Genomic DNA, 20542 nt, shown 5'->3' with positions numbered 1-20542 from the left:
TACAGTCAGGGGACATGAGTGGGAAGTGTTTTCCCAGAGCTATCGGCTTATGATTAACTGCTGATAAAAACTAACATGAGAAAAGCGAGTGTAGGGAAAACCATCGTAAGACACTAATAAATCTTTCAACACGACAAATGTGAGTCGCAACAAAATACAACGCTTTATTTTCTCCTTAAAATCCAGGTACATGTACAAAAATGTATCCTTACATAGGTTTACTTCGCTGGTTAAAAGAGTAAACAAACAGACAGAATGAATGAGGTTCAGCATGTGGGCATCAAGCTGTACAGTTTACTTTCAGTTTGACACAAAACCAACTTCTAGGAAAATCTGTTGTACTCTCAAACCTCACACAGAATGCCAAATATAGAGTTCCTGTTTTTCGGAACTTAACCTGACATACACACACACACACACACACACACACACACACACACACACACACACACACACACACACACACACACACACATTCTCACACGTACACAAAAACGCACAGTTAACTATCGAACCATTTACTTCTTTTGATGCTGGCGCCACTGTTGCCCATCAGTTTCTTCTTGTACTGCTCCACCAGGCTCTCAAAGCGGTCTCCGTGCTTTTGCTTGAAATGCTTCTTATCCGTTTTAACCTTCTGAAAAGACACAAAACAACATGTCATGTGTTGTTACAGGACAATAAAACAAGCAGCTTATTATTTTATAAACAAACAAAAAAAAACAAAAAACAGTTTAGGAGTACTGCTGACAGACCTTATGAGTAATGTGACTGCAGTGTAGGGCTGTTCGATATAACGATATATATCGTATGACGACATAAAAACGTCTATGTTTCATTTTACGCTATCGTTTGTTTCGTGGTGTCGCAAAATAAACTGTTTACGGCAATATTTTTTCATCGTTTTGATGGTCACTGTAGTGGCTATATTAATTTCGTAAAGTTCTCTCTTTCTCTTATATTTAATATAACCACACTACAGACAGACAAGCGCCTGTTTTCTATGCGTTGTGGTTAGCAACAACGACGGTAACAGCATCGCGTGTCCGCTTGTTTATGTTCCACATAAACCTTTCACAATAAAGCTCAAGATCCTGTTGAGACTTTTCAAAATTAACTGAATCATGTGAAAGAGCAGATTATTTACGGATGAGAAGTAAAAAAGAGCCGCCAGGTGCTAAAAAATAAACCTTAGACTCATAAGTTAGAACAGGCTTTTCCCCGCAGCACGCTGTGTAATAAATACTCACAAAGAAAACAGCGGCCTTTACAACTTATGTCTAAAAATGTATAGTTTCATGCATCGGTTAAAACACTCGACTCCAGGTACATGACGCGCAGCTGGAAACACTTCCTGCAAGACGAGCTGCCCGAGATTCACAGAATTTACAGAAAATGTTACATTTTTGTGATTTATATCGTTATCTGGACGATAGAATTCTTATATCGGGATATGAGATTTTGGTCATATCGCACAGCCCTACTGCAGTGTACTAACTAACAGTTAGTAACACTTATATAGTGTGACTACTCCAAGTCAGGGATGTCAAACATAACACCCGGGGCCGTAATCAGCCAAGCAAAGACTCCAATCTGCCCCACTAGATGTCTTTAAAAAATGTGAAGGAGGACATAAATTTTGGATCTTTAACTGTATTATTATCCTACTGATTAAGACCACCACAGCCATTCATATACACCAAAGAAAATTTGTTTGTTTTTTTCAATTATGTACAACAGAAATTTATTTTACACATACACTGTACGAATGAACAGAATCTTTCTGCTTTATAATCACAGAAAACTGGGTATTCAGCTGTCAGGACCTTTTCTGTAATTTTCCAAAATAATATTATATAAAAATAAATATAAAAATACTGCAATGCAAGCCGTTATCAGAGACTGTACTGACAAAAATGAATACATGAAACAGTAAGCTTCTATCAACATTAACCAACACAAAGATGAAGGTAGAGGAAAAGTTTGATTTCTTGCAAATACCGATCGTTAACACTTTGTCACTTAAATTATTTTAAATTTTGATGTTTTAATCTTTCTTTTAACTGACAGTGATATTAGCTCCCTGACATTCATGTGTTTGCACAATTTGCAGTAATGCAGAGAGAGAGAGACAGAATATCAACCAAAAATCCACCAAAAAAAGACTATGAATCAAGTGAATCAAGTATTAGATCTCCAAGCAAAACATGAATAAGTACTTGGTAGAGGAATCCTTGTTTGTAAGGAAAGCCATAAGACATTTCTTGTTGGTCTCTAAGTTTGTACACATTTTTGGAGGCATCTTAGCCCACTCCTCTTCACAGAAACTCTCTAAACCCTTCAGATTTCCTGGCTGCCGCTTTTCAAATCGAAACTTAAATTCCCTCCACACATTTTCTATTAGACTGACATCTGGCCACAGCACTCACTTCCAAGACTTCTCTGAATCATTTTATATCACTGAAAAACTTAAGACGGACCAGTAAATGAGCAAGGGGATGTTGAGCAAGGGGATGTGTGCACTGCAAGATTTCTAGACATTATGTGCGTTACCAGTTGCTTTGTACACATAGTTGAGATGAGGAGAATGTAACTGACTGACTGATTGTAATCTGGTTGAGTTAATGCGAGTTGCACACAATGACATGCAAATCAATTTATAACATTTATGCAGTGTGTTTCAGGTTTATTGCAATTTTTGTGCAATATCTCTAAAATTAGAAACATCCTGTCTCAGAGTGAAATGAACAACGTGGCAGGACTACTGTAATTCCTTATCAGAATGTCCTAAAAATGTCCCAGATAAGCCTTCAGTCGATCAATGCTGCATTTGGACAGGAACAAGAAAAAGAGAGCATACTTCTCCCATACTGGCTTCTCTTCATTGGCTCTCTGTTAAATTCACTGAATCAATCACATTTAAAGTCCTTCTTCTCACATACAAGGTCTTGAATAATAAGGACCTTATAGTCCTGCACCATCTCAATAGGGCACTTTGCTTACTGGAGGTTCCAAGAGTATTTCAAAGTAAAATGGGAAGCAGCTCCCAGTTTGGATTCAGGAGACAGACATGCTCTCTACTCTTAAATTAGGCTTAAAACTTTCCTTTTTGATAAAGCATATAGTTAGGGCAGGATCAGGTGACCCTGAATCCTCCGTTACAGTCCAACCAGCCAAGGCTGTTGGGGTGCTTCCCATAATGCACTGAGCATTGCAACTTCATACACCTCTTTCCACTCTCCATTAGCCCTTTTCCACTAGTACCTACTCCATTCTGTTCAACTCAGTTTTTATGGTAGCAGTACCTGGTGAGCTGAGCTGAGTCCATCTGAAAATCTGACCTCAACAGACCACATGCCACCGATTGGCCAGTCAATGGCATCACTTGATGATAGTGGTGCAATGGATCAAAAATCTCACGGTTCGGATCACGGTTTTAAGTCACGGATTGGATCAATTTTCGGATCAGCAAAAAAAGAAAAAAAGTAAATGTTAAATTTTTGTCTATTTACTTATTGAAGTATTTTTTGCCTGTTAAAAACATTCAACTCAAGACTCATTCCATGCAATTATTAAAAAAATTATGGTTCAATATAGGGCAGTATAGGGCTTTGTATCTACCACTCAATTCAATTCAATTTTATTTATAAAGCGCCAAATCACAAAAACAATCGCCTCAAGGTGCTTTATATTGTAAGGTAGACCCTACAATAATACATACCGCTCATTATATCGCACTCCGCTGTGATATAATGAGCTGTCACGGTCACGTAGCTTTCCGTTGCCCTGGAGGTCCACCCATTTGTAGTAGTTAGGGCAACAGAAGATGCCTGGGACAGTTCAGCCATAACTTTAAACTTTTCCTGCTCATACATGCTTGGAACGATCTTGCCACTAAAGTGGACGCGCAACGGGATATCATAGCGTGGCTCAAGCACGTTCATCATAGTTTAAACCCCTTGTTTTGCACAACGGAATACGGCCTCCAGTCTGCAGCTAAACACCCCAATAGCTTTTGTAATAGCTTTAGCTTGGACCGCTAGCGCTGGCCATAACTATCTCTTGACAGACCACCACGCGCACCATACACATACTTTTTTTTCTTCTTTTTCGAATCTTCAGATCACGTGCGTGCCGAACCGTGGAGTGGGATCGGTTCGGATTACGGATCAACCGTGATCCGTTGCACCACTACTTGATGACTAATTAGAGCGACTCCTTCACAAACATCAAAACTGTAATTTTTCAAACCCAGCAACAAGAGAAAGACCTACACAAAACCAACACCATTAGCCCGAGTCTGACAAAAAGGGCATAGATGGAGCAGCAGGTATATCATCCCCTCGACAACCTTCCTTTGTTGTGTTGTTTGTGTCATATACACGTGACGTCATGTGGCTTTTGGACACATTGCTATAACGTCCCCACTGTCCTTAAACTGTAAAATTTATTTTTTTTGTTTACAAATTTTCACTCGCATTAGCTCTACTAAATACACTGCAAGAAACACCTTTTGAGTTAAGCGTCTTCTCAACTACCTTCAAATTTCTTCAGGTTTAAGAACTTTTTAAGTGTAAAAAGTGCAGTAAAATGGCCTAAATACCTACGGCTTTGGCGTTTTAAAATTAAGAATGACTACTTTAAGTATTCTGCCATCAATCCGTAGGTGTTATTTACTCTACGATGTTTTGTGACTATTACTCAAGATTACAAATAAGCACATGTAACACCAAATTTGTAAACCTGGTTTCTGGGCTGTGTGGGCTTCTCAATCTGTCGCTTCGGTCGCTCCTTCCTGGTTGATCCAGGCTTGGCTTTCTTAGGCGGGGGGGCTTTCTGCTGCTTTCTCTTGTCACGCGATCTGCAAAGGATGAAAGTTCCCATTATGGAGTGACGGTCAGTATGTCCTTCTAGTTTTTAATTTGTGAAATTGGGCACATACACCTAAAATATTTGTGTTATAGCCTTTGTTTTCAGAAGTACAAAGTGACTGGTGAGGGAAAGACAGGCAACTACTTAAAGTAGTAAAAACAACACCTGATCTTTGGTCCCTGATGGGAAGGCAAAGGCAGCACTTTCTTTCGTTTCTTCCCATTCTGCAAATCTACGTGTTCAACCTCAGGTGTGGTCTGGAAGCCTGAAAAGTGTTGGTCTTGTTTCTGGCCTTCAGGAATACCTGATAAATATAGAAAAATGCACAGATGGAGTATTTAAAGAAGAATAAAATAAAAAGTAAACTTGACAGTATTAAATATAAGAAAGCACATTTATGTGTCAGAGCAGCTGTTTTCAATCACGCACCAAAAGCTGTGATACTCGTGACACACCCCTCTAATAAACCGTCATATCCAGTGATCAAAGATACTAAATGATAACAAAAATAATCTTTTCTTACTTTTTTCCTCTGCCGTTTTCTTCAGTGAGGATTGTGCTTTATTCCCACCTTTCCCTGGTCCTTTTCCATCTCCGGCTGTTTGGGACTTGGGTTTCACTCCTCCTTTGTTAGCCTGATTTTTTAAAAACTCCTGCAAAAATAAACACACTAAAGCTCTCTTCTTGTTTTTAGAATTTCCAAAGATACTTTAAGCTGCAACTAACACGCAGATCAGTACAAACGTACCTTGCTTTTCTGTTGCCGCATTTCTTTTATTTTGAGTTTTCTTAAATCCTCCAGGGAGAACTCAACAATGGGTCTCTGCAAAATGACACAAAAAACACTTATGCCTGACTAATCCGAGACTACTTGTGGGCCAGGAAAAGAAATATGAAAACAAAATTTGGTGCATAAAACGAAAAAATTAACCACAATGCAAAGAGGAAAAGAGGCTAAAATAGTGCCGCTTCTCAAACACTGCCACTGATTTCGGCACTTCTGTACCTTTTGTGAGCCAAAGATGTAAGGGTTGTTGTTAAGGTAGCGAAGCGTGGCGAGAGCATGGTCGTGATCCTGGAACTGAACAAAGCCGTAGCCTAACGATTGTCCCATCACTTGACCCTTCTCGGGCTTCTTGTCGTAGATGACCCGGCACTAAAAAGAGAAACAGTTGGTTTCACACACGCATGAGAAAAAAGATTACCACAACACCCCCTGCTGGGCACAAAACATTTTTTTCCTTACAAAACTGTGACAAAATAACAATCTACGTCAAGCCCAATGGTGTAGTCTCACCTCTGTGATGCGAACTCCCTTTACTCCTTTCACAGCTTGAAGGCAGAGTGATTTGAGTTTTTTGCTGTCCACTGACTTCGGCAGGTTGTGCACACACAGGCGAGTCTTTGACACAAACACGTTTATGTCCCGAAGCTTGGCCCTCTTTATTTCTTCAAACTAAGAAACAAAAAAAGGCAACAGCAAATAATGACTCAAAATGGAAGCAATTAGAAAGAGCAAGTGAAAGATTCATTATTATACAACAGAAATCATCCTGCGAGTGGAACTGTTTATGAAAAATGTACTTACTCTGGTTCTTTTGACCATGTCTGTCTCAGGTACACCCTCAGCAGCTTTGGTTCCTGGACGAATCACTGAAAGTTGAGGTGAAAGACAATAACATTCAAAAGCAATTTAGCTACATGGAGCCAGTGCAAATTCCTTTCATGCCCTCTAAAGCCTCCTTTGGTCTGTCCCACAGGAAAGATAACAAGCTGAAGAAAACACTGTGATGATGTCTTTCACTGTAGCTTCAAAACAATAGTTTGACAACACAGAAGTCAATAAAGGATATCCATCTATCCATTCTCTTTTTGCTTATCCATGGGTGGAGCCTCCCAGCTACCATAAGGCGAGAGGCGGGGTGCGTGGTACAAGTCGCCAGACCTCTTGTTTTTTTGTAATTTTGTGTGCTGCACCACAGTTGTCGCAGCTGGGTTGAAGACATGACTGTACAATTGTGCCAATTTTTACCTCCACTTTAATGATCCTGCACACAAGCTCAGAGACATACTGACACACAGAGGGAGATGCTGCAACTGTTTGAAAACTTCAGAGTTTGTGGAAAGAACCCTCGGCTTCCTGTTTTGACTTTAACTGAGTGGCAACACCCATCGTTTAGGAGAATACTGCAGCAGCTTCTTGCACCTTAACTGCAGGTATAAATGACTGCATCTAGATGATGACAGCGCGGCAGTAAGCAAAGCAACCACTGCGAAGGGTTTATGGGCACTTTAACACAGCAAGACAGAAGCATTCACATTCAATGACCAGTTAACCTCACCACCACTTAGTGCGTGTCTTTGGCCCCGGCCAGGTGGTGATTTTGAATCCAGGTCCGTCTTGCTGTGAGAGAACAGTGCTAACCACCGTGCTGCACTAAGCACCAAAAACAACCTGGACCAAAATTCAAACCTGCTGCTAAAACCTACACTTCAGGTGCATCAGAAATGTGGTTTCTGTGATTTGAATGAGGCATGGTGGTTAGAGCCAGATGGGCTAGTCTGTATGTTTCACAAACTGCTGCTCTAGCACCTTTGGGATGTGGTGGAACATGAGATTCCCATCAACTGACAAATCTGCATAACGGCATGATGCTATCATGTCAATATCAAACAAAATTTCTGAGAAATGTTTCCAGCACTTTGTTGAATCTGTGCCATGAAGAATTAAAGCAGTTCCGAAGGCAAAAGGAGGTCCAACCTGGTACTAGCAAAGTCTAACTAATGAAGTGGCCACATAGCATATAGCTGCACATAAGATAAATGATTACTCACATCCCTCTCTGGCCAGGTACAGGTTCCTCGTGCCCGTTTCGACCTTCTTTTTATCGACCTTCAGCTTCACGGCATCTTCTCTGCTCACTGCTGCAACAATCATCAGCTTTCTGCCATGTATACGGATACCACCATCCTGCATCAAACATACAAATGTTTGCAAGGCTTGTCTACAACAAGGGTTATTACACAAAAGAGACTCGAGTGACGCTATAAAAGGGTGAATACACAAGAAATTTGTAACAACAGTGTTCAAACATCAGTTGGACAAGTGACAGATTAGTAAAAATATTTTGTTTCAAGCTAATAACATTTAAATTACCCTCCATGTAGCCTGACAAAAAAGAATTAGAAAAATTATTTATTAGTAGTTACTATCAGTTAATATGTTGAATAAAAATACATAGATATACACTGACCACTCAGAGCTATCAATGTGTTGTATCAATTCTGCCCATGCTGTTTCCACATTCCAATTTAAAAACATCAACATTAAAAGGCCAAATTCCCAAGAAGTGGCTCCATCTAAACAGCGTGTGATTGCACAATAAGTCAAACATCATGTACATTACACTTGATTATATATTACCTCTGCCTCATCCTGTGATGCAGCTATGCATTTATCTGCAGCCTCTTTAGTCTTAAACTGAGCAAAGGCACAACCTGCCAACAATAACACAGAAGAGTAAGTGAACTGGTTCTCTCCAAACAGCTAATAGACACAAGTGTTTCACTTAAGGACTTTCGAGGACTGTCAACCGACCTTTTGAATGTTCTGTATCTGGGTGGAGAACAATCTTTATGTAGTTAAGTTCTCCAAACTGAAGGAGAACTTCCTCCAAGTCTTCTTCCTCCGTGTCAAATGACAGGTTCCTAAATTGGTTTAAATGTAGGTGTTTAAAAAAACAAAAGAAACGGGTCTCAGTAAAATAAACTGAAAAATAAACCAAAGCTGGCTCAGGACTGAGTAGGAGGAAAAATCACTGACCTGATGAAAATCGTTCTGCCCTCTTTCACATCTGAAGGAAGCTGTTTTTTCGAGGTCTTTTTCTCAGCTATGGATAAAAGCCAAATACAGAATGTATGAAAACAACTTCAAAGGAAAGGAAATATTAAATATGTTATTTATACTATCCATACCTAATTTATCTTCTTCATCCTCTTCATCCATACTGCCATCATCATGATCTGAATCAAGGCTTTCTCCATCCTCATCATCATCATCACCCTCTTCCTCCTCATCTTTTTCATCATCAGAATCACTCACTTCACTGCTTTGTTCACTCCCATCTTCATCACCTGATTCGAATTCCTCTGTATGCTTCACAGCTGATTTTGAACTGACACTGTGGACAGATGTGGAGCAAAAATAACCAGTGTAGTCAATCACCTTTTAACACTCATGGCATATAAACAGAGGAATGCATGTTTGAGGTTCATACTTTTTCTTCTCAGGTGTAGCTTTCTTCTTTTCTTCATCCTCATCGTCCGTGTCACTGTCAGTGTTAGCATTTGCTTCTTCTGGATTTGTACTGGCTATGAAGCAAAAAAAAATTGTGTTAATGACAACAAGCTTTATGTCTTCTGGAACTGGAGCACACAAAGTATTTTTGTCATTTAACTACCTGAATTTGAGGACTGCTGTGTAGTAACAAACTTGTCCTTTGGTACAGCCCAGTCAATTGCTACAGGTCGGCCTGGAGATTAAATGGCAACATTTAAAAAAAAGAAATGTCAAAGTAACAATGTAACAAGTCATAATGAGCTTTTTTTAAGCACACAACTCAACGGTCTCACTCACTGACCTTTTATCTCCTTCAAGTTCATAGCATTAAGTGCTTTTGACGCCTCTGGCACTTTTTTAAACAGGACAAATGCAAATCCACGCATCTTTCCATCTATGAAAAAGCATAAAAATCAACCTCATAACGAATCAATCCACTCCAAAGTCTGGCAATACTTCAACATGCTCACTTATGTATACATCTGCTAAGAAACATATATGTATTTACCAGGTTTGAGGGGGATTTTGACCTCAACAACCGTCCCAAACTTTGCAAATACTTCTTTCAAATGATCCTCTGTGCACTGTAACACATGGTGTGTGTTAGCAAAGGTTTCTGTCAGTGTGCTCTGAGCTGTTACATTTAGTAATCATGAAACATACTGTACCTTAAAGCTGAGATTCCTTATAATAAGTCTTGCTTTCAGTAGCTTTTTCTTGGAGCCTTTCTGCTGATTCTCCTTTGGAGCAGTGACTGCCTCTGTAGGTGCTAAATGACATAAGTGCAAGGTTACCATGGAGACACAGGACTCTCCTAATTGCCAGTTTTGGAACATGTCTTCATACGAACCTTTCTTGTTTTTGTCTTTGATTTTACTCTTGGCGACTGTCAGGGACAGCTTCTGCCCGTCGTATTCTTTAATTTCTTTTAAGGCTCGTTGTGCATCTTCCTCCATGGAATATGTGACAAAACCAAACCCTCGACATTTTTCTGTCTCTGGTTGAAAAATAAATAGACACCACCAATATCTGTTATGTACATAAATATGTTTATGTTTGCAGTTTTAATTTAATTCTACTTTCGTACGACTTTTTCCATTATTATTCTGTATGGTTCTTTCGAATACATGACAGTACCTTTATCTCTGACCACGAAGCATTTCTTTACCGGACCAATTTCTGAGAATATTTCTTCGAGTCGCTCATTAGAAGCTGAATCTGGTAGAGAACCAACAAATATGGTGTGTGCCGCCATGACTAACTGCTAACTTTACGGCGTGTGCACCAACTCAAAAAGTGAAATGCAATTTAATACAAATCCACCACAGGAAGCTAATGTCTAAGTTCTCGATAGCACGTTTATCAGTGGCATGAATACACGCCACAGAACTGTTTAACTTGGACGTCGTTAGCCACGGGATTAAGTCGCATGTTTACATGTGGAAGTAGCCATCTTTGAAAAAGAACGGAAGTGTATTCGTCACGTGCGCCACCTATCGTCCAGGAGGTTTCAATGTAGGAATAAAATCTAAATTTAAATAAGCTGATATAAAAGTAAAATTCAGCTTCTTTTTGTGAAGTACCGTTTCTGTCTGATGTTTGTTTTCACCATTACTGAGTTTCCTGCATATGCTTACTATTTACTTTAACTTCCCACAATAGCTGTTTTATTGAGGTGGTGCTTCCTGCAGAAAGCCTAAAGGGAGCATATGATGATCCCTTAATTAATTACTTCAAGAAACAAGAAGCTATTGCGGTTACCAACCATGACAGCACAAATCCAAAACAACTGATATGTTGTTGATTTTCTTTATTCCCTGTTAACCACAAGAGGCCCTTGTGGTTAACAGATATAATTTACCAATAATTTACCTATATCCTTCTGTAAATTTCAGTATTGTTTTGTTTTTATGTCATGCTTATATTACACTGGATTAATCATTTCTAGGGTCTTGTGCTGATAGTAAAGCATAACTGTAATGATAATATTGGAAGTGAGCTACATGGCTTCTGCGACTAGGTGGTGTCTTCAGTAGCTCAAATCACTTTCTAGGTACAGTACAAACTAAAAATTTACAGTAACGAAAACAGTGTGTGGTTTTAAGGCATTGGGCCACTTCAGTTCTCAAAGCCCGTAACTCTACTAAAAGGATTGAATACCATTCTTCCAAAAGATATTCCCTTCTTTAGTGTTACAGTTTTAAAATCACCTTGGGCTATGACATTGTTGGAGAAGTACAGTACCTACCCTACAGAAACTGATTGCATCAAACCATATCTGGAAAAACATCACAATGACTGGATGTACTAATTGCAAGGTTCATTTCTTTACCTGCTTATCACCTGTCTCAATGGTAGAATAGGTTGAAGTCTAAATGTGCTTATCAGTTCTGAGGTTAGGTGGTTAAATGTCAAGCATAATTACCTCCTAATATAAATACATACTTTTCATTTACCCCCAGTTAGTTAGAAACTATGTTGTACACATAGTTATAAAGAACAATTTTTGTAGGCAAGAGTACAGTGCTTTACAACAAGAATAATATTGCATTTCACCGCATTGGTGCTTTAACTCCTAACCCTTCGTAATCAACTTGGACAAAAAAGGAAAAGTTAAAAAATACTTGCACAGGTTCAAGTTAAGATAAACAAATCTTTATTGCACAGAGTTAGAAGTATAACATGTTATGCTTAAACATCTTCAACTTACAAGTCAGTCATATGAAAAGTGTTAACAGAAATGACTGAATAAGATTTCTTTTCGCAATTTGAGTAGGTCACATCCTTCAAGAATATTGAGAATACAAACACCTTAGAGTAGTTTAACACACACACATAGACACTGACCTAAATTAATCAAATATATACTTTCATGAAAATGTGTTGTTGTGATCACCTTAGTTCTTGCTAGACTTGGTGGTAGTAACAAGTGAGGTGCTTTTTAAGGCACTTTCAAGGCTTTGTGTAAAAATGTGTAAAAAGCAAAACTTCAGCAGCAGCAGTGTCAAGTAGTTTTGCATTTTCTTCTGAGTGCACACAGCATGCTGTACTTATCAGCAGGAAATTGAAAATTGGACCAGCGGTTTAACCCTGAAGCTCAATCACATGAATCAACTGTTTTTTTAAAAGCAAGGAACAAGTTTCTTTACTTGTAAATTACTGCAGGAAAAGTAAATGTCCAGTTTTAATTTAAAGTTAAATTAAGTTTCACCTAAAACTATGCTGATTTCCCCTCTTTTGTTTGTTCCGTGTGCTCAGCGCTGTCCACCAAATTAACTACTAAAATATTTTGTGTAACAATGATTAATCTCTTTATCACTCTAATGATTAGCCTTTTGTCTTTAACATGAGAAAATTTCCACCCCCCTCTCTCCAGTAGCTCAAAATCTGAAAGATATGCAACAAGTGATTGTATTTAAGCTGAAACCAGAGATTTGTCATTTGACTTTGAACTCTGGTTATACTCATTAATGCAAGCACCAAAACACATGACTCCAAACATTAGACAGTAAAACCTCAAGCACACATCTTGACCTGTCGTGTTTCATAAATAGAAGCACTTGGAGCTTGCATGCTTGTGGTCATCGCTGTTCACATCATTCTTTGGACTGTTTACATTTTGTCTCAAATATATAAAAAAAAAAGAAAGAAGCAAAAAGCAAAGTTCACATTTGATTTGGAAATTGTATTTTTGAGCGGCAAAGAACAGTTAGGAACTTCAATGTATAACCCTCCATTTCCAAAAACGTTGAGATGTTGTGCAAAATGTAATGATGTAATCATTTTTAAAGATATATAGTTAACTGAAAATGTCTGTAGGCACCAGTAGATTAACAGTTCTGACAAACCATTATGTTGTAGTAAAATGAAGATGCCAAATTATGCTGGTTCCAGCATTTCAAATGAGAATATGTCCTGCACTTGTCTTCCCTTCCATGATTTAGTTTAAGTTAGTAGACAGTTGCTTGCCTAAAAGAAAAATGTTAGACTTTATATTTGTTTGTTTACTTTGGCGTACATGAACATTGTGATCCAAAGTGCATTTTATTCTTTATATGCTTTGCTTTAGTGTTTATGAAACTGTATGAACTAAACCCTGAGTACACTTGATCTTCATTCTGAATAAAACTGAACTGTTATTGTACCTTCATTACACACGCCAATTAGTGTAAAAATTCAAGATGTACTTTTACAGCCCAGCCAAAGCTTAAACCATTTGAGGTTAATGCACAGTGAAGTTCCTCTTGCATTACAGTGTTGGGATTGTACCTCATAACTTTGCCTTTAACGGGGTAAAACCAAGGGAACTGAGGAATATGCGAAGTGTGGACAGATATTCTTCTGGGTGTTTCTTAAGGTGGCCCGCGTGAATGGAATTGTCCCACTTCTTTTCTGTGACATCCATTCCACGCCTTCGCAAGTGACCAGCCAAGTCCGCCAAATTTCGTGGGTCACACAGTGGATCGTTGTTACAGTAGAACATCAGCACAGGAGCGGTGACGGGCGTATTCCAAAACGCATCCAAGCATATGTCAAAGTAGTCCACGGTGTGGCTTTTAAACTTGTCAAAGTAAAACATGGCTGTTTGCTTTACCAACCACTCACATTTTGGAAATACAGTTTTTCCCAAACCTGAGAAGAAAGAAGGAAAATAATTATCAATTTTGCAAGAAAAGGAAAACAAGAATTAGATAAAGTGTGAGTTAATGGTAACTCACCTATAGCCATGTGCTCAAGGGATCCTGCCACCATGCTATCATAAATCTGCCCTGTGATCCTTTTTGTGAATGCCTGATATTTATTTGTATCCTTCGACACATGCACAAGGAGCTGAGAGAAGGTATATCCACCGATTGAAAATGCATGAACAAGCAAGGGGCGGGACACGAAGCGCTCGCTCTCCAGCAACTCCAGTAATGTCTTTCCATGTTCCAGACCCCAGCGGGGCCAAAGGAACCCTTGCACCTTTAAAAAAAGGAGAAATTCAATCAGCCTTTCCGAAAATCATTAAAAAACATACACACACACTAAACTTTGAATATAAAACTGAGTGAATTCATTTTTCAAAGTAAGATCAATGCGCGACATTACAGTGCTCCCACAATGTCCTGGTTGGGTCCCCTCTACTGTTGCCTTTTTATGAGTTAGGTTTCCATTGCAATCTTAGTTTAATACAAACTTTCTTCACATTTATCTAATGCAGTTTCATTCTTATAGTGCTACTTCACAGATATAGACCTTAAAACACTTTACAGTTTAAAGAAAAGGAGCCTTTAATTTGACAATCTGAACAGTGATATTATGGCAACAGTTGTGGACGAAGAACTTCCTTTTAACAAGTTTAACCCTTTAAGACCTACCATAGAACCAAGTCCGCCAGAGCTTATATTATATTTTTACACGTTGTAGTGCCATTTTTGGGAGCATTTCAAGTTGATATACATCAATACAACCATTATAGCCCAAATTTTAATAATATGTATGCATTAAGTGCATAGTAATTACAAAAAAGTGCAATAGACTACAAAAAATTTGAAAATCGTTTGTTTTTTTAACATATATTTCTAGTTAGAGAAATTTAAGAGGTTTATCCCTCAAAACTGTAAATACAAAAAAGTTGCACAAAATAGTTTCCCACCACAGGAAATTTATTTTAAGTGTCTTCATAGTTTTATTTTTGAAATACACCAATTTTTATATACTTCAGGAAAAACGAAAATAAATATTATAATGCAAATTTGCAAAAAAACAGCATATGCATCAAAATAAACTATTTCCAGCAGTGCAATATGAGTCCTAAGCATCCCAGAAACGACACAAAGTCATAAAGTCAAACATAACTTTTAAAAACACAAGTATAGGCTCATAAGGCCCTGATGGTAAAAAAAACTACATTTCCGCAAAATGACGTCACTTCCGGTTTCGGGCAGGTCATGGCAGACATGCGATAGTTCGCGCTGATGGACGTAGGAAGTGTTACAAACAGCTGATCGGATCGGCAAAGCGTGTTTCTGGAATATTATGTTTTTGTTGCTGCAAGTGCTTTTTATACAGTTTTTGCAAAGCTATATGTGGAAGGAAACTGTGACCTAGGACAAGCTGATGGCATAAGATGTCAGTACAACTCCTCCGGTTTCATATGCAAAAAAAATTATTGCGCTAGCTTACGTGGTTGCAGAGGTACCGGGATTTTTAAAAAGTTACGCAAAACGGAGCGTGCCCGCTCCGACCGGCTTTAAAGGGTTAAACAACTTCCAACAGAGCCAAGATCAGGGTGGGGCAGTAATCTGATCACAAAAAGGGGGGACAAAGGGAGAGAGTAGGGAAAAGGAAACGATGTACAACAGTTTCATATAAATGCATCGTGAACAGAAAAGTGGGTATTATATCATGGGAAGTCCCCAACAGCTGAGCCTACAGCAGCATAATTTATGGATGATTCGGGGTCATCTGATCCACCCCAACTATAAACTTTCACCAAAAGGAAATGTTTAAGCCTAATCTTCAAAGTACAGGTTGTCTCTCTCAACCTGGAACTGGTTCCACCGCACAGAGGCTCAATAACTTAAGGCTCTGCCTTCTGTTGTACTTTTAGTAATTCTGGGAACCACAAGCTTGCACTCAGAGCACATACTTCTAGGAAGACTATTATTCATTAACTGCCCTGTGATGCATTTTAATGATAAATACAAGAATAAAACACACTGTCATACTGTTTTAGCTGACTCAGAAGAGCAGCTATACAGTTAGTGTGAGAAACCGATTAAGTTTAACATATGCTCCAATTTCTCAGTCCCTGAATTCTTACCTCGCTCTCAAATACTAGCACATCAAATCCTGTGTTGAAGTAGATGTCACAGTACTTAACCAGCGCTTGAGGACGTGAACCCAACCACGGTAACATCAGCAACAGAGGTTTGTGACGTTCTGAGGTCCGGTTCTGGCATCCAGGGACTGCAAATGTTGCTTCATTCATGAAGAACGTGGCATTCTTACTTAGGCGGTGGGCAGTAATGCCTCTGCTAAGAGCTACACTTGCAAACATGTCAGCAATTGTAGGGCTTTCGTTTAAGAGAGAGAAGAGTATTCAAAAACCCAAGGCTACCTGGATAAAAGAGAAAGACACATGACACATGCATGAATTTGGAATAATAAAAAACAGAGAACCAGGCAGGTAGACACAGAAACCACAAAATAGGGAAAAACAAAGAAATACAAAGATCAAGAATAACTAAGAATGACAGAACTCAAAGCAATCATTTATAACCAATTCTGGTCCTATGGAAGTATCCCTCCAGGGGGGCATGGACCCCTTAATGATCCTCTATCTAATCACATGAGCCAAGGTGTGTAGGTCACAATCAGCCAAGGTTTCAGGTGAACTCACTGTGAAACCCAGCCCCAACCTATGATGTGATTTAGTGAGGTCAAGAAGACAGATGGTTTGAAAGAGGAGTGAAAGAAGCCATGTCCACTGTGAACGATCATCTTTGAACAGAGGCGGTGGTTTATGACACCAACTGTCTGCCATCTATAATCCAGTTTTGAGATCCTTGCCCAGACGCCTTAACGCCCACTCACATCCTGGCCCTGTTGACCTCAGGAAATCACATGATAATGTGGGGCTAGTTTTCACAATGAGTTCACCCGAAACCTTGGCTGATTGTGACCAACACCCGTTTTTTACATCTTGGCTCGTGTGATTAGATCATTAGGGGTCAATGTCCCCCTGGGGGAATCTCCCATTGGGCTTAAGTCTGGGACTCTCCACCATTTGACCTTAGAACTGAAGAAGCTTCTTGGATGAGAGTTGAAACGTCTTCAAGCAAAAACATATTTCTGTAACTTCTTGATGTACTTTGGGAGACACCTACAATACTTCTACACAGAAAAAAATTTGCAATAAGTAATAATAATTTTATTTACCAGAATGATATAGTATAACTCTACAATATACTTAAAAGGATTACTCATACTGTATTAACAATGTAATAATCTCAGTTATAAAGTTATATTTTAAATTCAACATGTTGACACCTGTAAAATTGTTCAACTCTCTATAACGTAGCTTCTTCACTGTTGTTTGGCTTGGTTATTTCTTTCACTGAATAATGCAAAAGCTGCACACAAGTTATGCGTGTTATATAGGACTGCTCAGATCCTACAATAGCCTATAATCAGACCAAGTAAGCAAAATGGCGGCGACAGTGCCCTATGTCACAACATATTTTTGCAAAGTATGTCTATAGGAAGGTCACAACCTCTCTGCAAGAGCATATACACACAGCCACACACCACTAGCTGACAGGTTTTTTACTTGCCAAAATTGGAGTACTTGGAGTACCTGTACATGTTTAGGCAAAATTTGAATATGTTAACTTTATATTAAATCTATATTAATATATTATATTAAATCTATACATATGTCGTCAATTTCTTGATATATCACCAAAGATGCTTCTATGCAGAAAAAAACAGCATGGAAATTTTATTTTTCTGCATTATATAGAATAAGTATAACTCCATATCAGACTTTAAAGGATCACTTATATTTTATCAACATGTAATAATGTTACTTATAAAGTTATAAATCATATTGAACATGTTGGCACAAATTGTACAACTCTCCATAACTTATGAAAGCTGCTTTCCTGTTGTTTAGCTTGATTATTTCTTTCACTGAATCATGCAAAAGTTGCACACAAGTCAGGGATGTTATATAGGACTGTTTTAGCCTATAGCAAGAAGAAGCAAGGAAATGGCGGAGACAGGAGTCCTATTTCACAATGAACTTTTGTACAAGTATTTCTGTAGGAACGGTGCAAACTGAGGGGGCATGCCTCTAATCATGCATGCACATACACACTAAGTGCAAAACAACTGCCCTACAACAAAATAAAGATTTTGTTACAATTTTCCTATCATTAATTGTCGCTGTTTTATTCCTTATGCATTAACCTCGTGGGGATGGCTACTGATTATTCTGCTCAAAGTCGCACGAAAACAAACATATACATGGATGCTTGCTTTGTGCTGTTCTTCAGCTGCAAACCAAACTTACTGGCAGCTCATACATTTTACCAGTTTAAGCTATTTCTCCTTGTAATTTTCCTTTTTATTTTTCTCAGAAAAAAGATTTCTCCCGCTCACTGCTGCTACAAGAGCCGTTAAAGTTGAGCTAAGCGAACAAAGCTAACTGTATAGAGCCCAAATGTCCCCAACTCCCACCAAAACCCACCCACTCATTTGGTGTACAATTGTCTAGGTTTTTAAAAAAAAAAATCCCCTTAAACATATGGGGTTAGCCTTTCTTTCACAGCCAGCTGAAACAAACAACAAACAAACAAATGCAATGCTAATTTAAGACCAAAATGAACTTACCGTCAAAGCATGGAAAGCCTTAGCTAGTTAAACCTAGTAGCTATTTTCTGTGGCGGAGTTACAAAAGTGCATCCAATTTAATTGTAGTAATATGTAGTAGGTAAGAACAGGCTGTTCCTAAACACCTAGTTTGCAGCAAAAGATAAAAAAGAATAAAAAAGTTAATATTAAGCTACATGGACATCTCCCAAGTGAGTCTGACGTGAAGATGGAATTGATACCAGTGTGGTATCTAAGTCCTCCTCTTAACTCCTCCTCCTTCTTCTTCGTGATTTTCTGTAACTGCATATTTCTGCCACCTACTGTGCAGTCTGAAAATATCTGGACTGTCATCCACTGTAAATCATTCGCCTCTGCCTGTCTGAGCAATGTATTTCAAATATAACAACCCTATAGTAACTGAACTGCAAATTTACAGATTTGATTTGAGTGGTTCTTTTGCGACCTCCTGCGAACTGCGACCTGTTCATGCATTTATGCAGTATTTTTGGTAAGTCCACCACCAAGTTCCAAGTTTTCCCCTTTTGTGAATAATACCTTGTTAATACCTTGTTAATAATTATTAACAACAAAAATGAAAATACTTATCCTGGAACCTGTGGATATCACTGATTAGTGGGCTTCCTGTATTTGGCTGATTTTTATAGCTGCTTCCACTTCGGCGTCTTCTGTCTTCCTTGACATAATCAATGAGCGAGTTTCACTCTAATTAAAAACCAGCCGATTTATATATATATATATTTATTTTTTTTACTTTTATACACATCAGAATCAGAGAGACTTTATAATTACAAAGGGAACTTATTAATAAATTCCCTTTATGATTCCAGCTTTTCATGAAAAAAAAATCTGTGCTTCCCTATGAACTTGAGTGACATCCCGTTCTTAATCCATGGAGTTTAATATGATTTTGGCACACCCTTTTCCCACAAGGTTTAAGAGTGTGTTTATGGGACTTTATGACCATTCTTCCAGAAACACATCTGTGAGGGCAGACAGGGATTTTGGATTTTGGCTCTAGTTGTTGACTGGAACACCTGAATTCAATTATTTAAATATAAATCATAGTATTTAGTATATCATAGTATTTCCAAGGGACCTCTGACATTTTACACATCTTAATCAAATTTGTTCCACTGTTTCACGTTCAGAATTATTTTAAGATTTGTACTCATTTTAATGTATGTTTAATGAATGTTGGAGTTATTACAATTACAAAAACTAATGCTGAATAAACATTTCACTCAGTTCTTCTTTCAAAGACACTTGTGATGCCTGTCCTCATGGAACGTGCTTTTAGATTTATGTTCTAAGAATTCACTTGAGTTTCCACAAAGGGATGCATGTGATTGTGGCATTGCCCTCATTACTTTGACCTCCTTTGTTGGTCCAATAACAGACAACTGAGGTGAAGTGTAAAGGTCATGTTTGTATACACATGTTAAGAGGGCATCACTGTATAATATTGTACTGTATGTTTTGTCCCATCTTCATCTTTTTTTTAAAGTAAGGGAATTGCTTGCTTTTATCCTCCTCTTTGCTTGTGCAGCTTTGTTTATGAGTCTTGACATGACAGTCCTCATTCCCTGCAGGACCCCAGCCCCTGCTGACTTTGTCTTGTTGGAGGATGAGTTGTCTAAACAGAAACCAGTTGCTCAGTGAATTCAGATAGCAAGTGTGAGGCGGCAATCATTTGGCCATTACCCTTTCTGAGCTCATATGTTTGGCCTGTCATTGTTCCTTTCCAGCCCCTTTAGTCACGGCCGGGTTGATGCTTTCCTGTGTCCTCATCAGACACTGGGTTAATCACACCCCTGGGGAAGTTCCTATCTCCCATCTCTGACTGTCTAAATGATGTGGCATAGCCTTCACTGTCATTCTGGCTGTACTTATCCAAGTGTAAACGCTTTATTATTATCTTTGGTGTTGCCAGTCACAGCCAGTGTGTGT

The 20542-nt window shown here is 38.6% G+C and overlaps 2 protein-coding genes across 3 annotated transcripts; both read right to left on the bottom strand.

The window, feature by feature from the left end:
• Positions 1-140: 140 nt before the first annotated feature.
• rbm28 (RNA binding motif protein 28) lies at positions 141-10667 on the bottom strand. The gene is made up of 20 exons (XM_084933250.1): positions 10349-10667; positions 10062-10208; positions 9880-9980; positions 9720-9795; positions 9513-9605; positions 9333-9404; positions 9150-9243; positions 8848-9053; positions 8696-8762; positions 8471-8580; positions 8297-8370; positions 7708-7843; positions 6461-6525; positions 6170-6328; positions 5879-6028; positions 5621-5695; positions 5396-5525; positions 5038-5176; positions 4744-4861; positions 141-637 (listed from the first exon to the last, which is right to left on the bottom strand). Exons 1-20 carry the CDS (start codon positions 10464-10466, stop codon positions 503-505), a joined length of 2265 nt encoding a protein of 754 aa, XP_084789376.1. The 5' UTR covers positions 10467-10667; the 3' UTR covers positions 141-502.
• Positions 10668-11844: 1177 nt separating this feature from the next.
• On the bottom strand, positions 11845-18887 carry LOC146382534 (transmembrane protein 53). 2 transcript variants are annotated; one of them, XM_084933249.1, is made up of 4 exons: positions 18593-18887; positions 16020-16312; positions 13930-14176; positions 11845-13843 (listed from the first exon to the last, which is right to left on the bottom strand). In XM_084933249.1, exons 2-4 carry the CDS (start codon positions 16254-16256, stop codon positions 13482-13484), a joined length of 846 nt encoding a protein of 281 aa, XP_084789375.1. In that variant the 5' UTR covers positions 16257-16312; positions 18593-18887; the 3' UTR covers positions 11845-13481. The 2 variants fall into 2 exon arrangements, with proteins under 2 accessions (XP_084789375.1, XP_084789374.1); XM_084933248.1 differs by having other exon boundaries at positions 16020-16316; positions 18593-18878.
• Positions 18888-20542: the final 1655 nt, after the last annotated feature.

Source organism: Perissodus microlepis, chromosome 7 (assembly GCF_051167445.1).
Source record: "Perissodus microlepis isolate ML-2025 ecotype Zambia chromosome 7, ASM5116744v1, whole genome shotgun sequence".
Taxonomy (NCBI): Eukaryota; Metazoa; Chordata; class Actinopteri; order Cichliformes; family Cichlidae; genus Perissodus; species Perissodus microlepis.
This window is presented reverse-complemented; position numbering and strand designations above follow the sequence as displayed.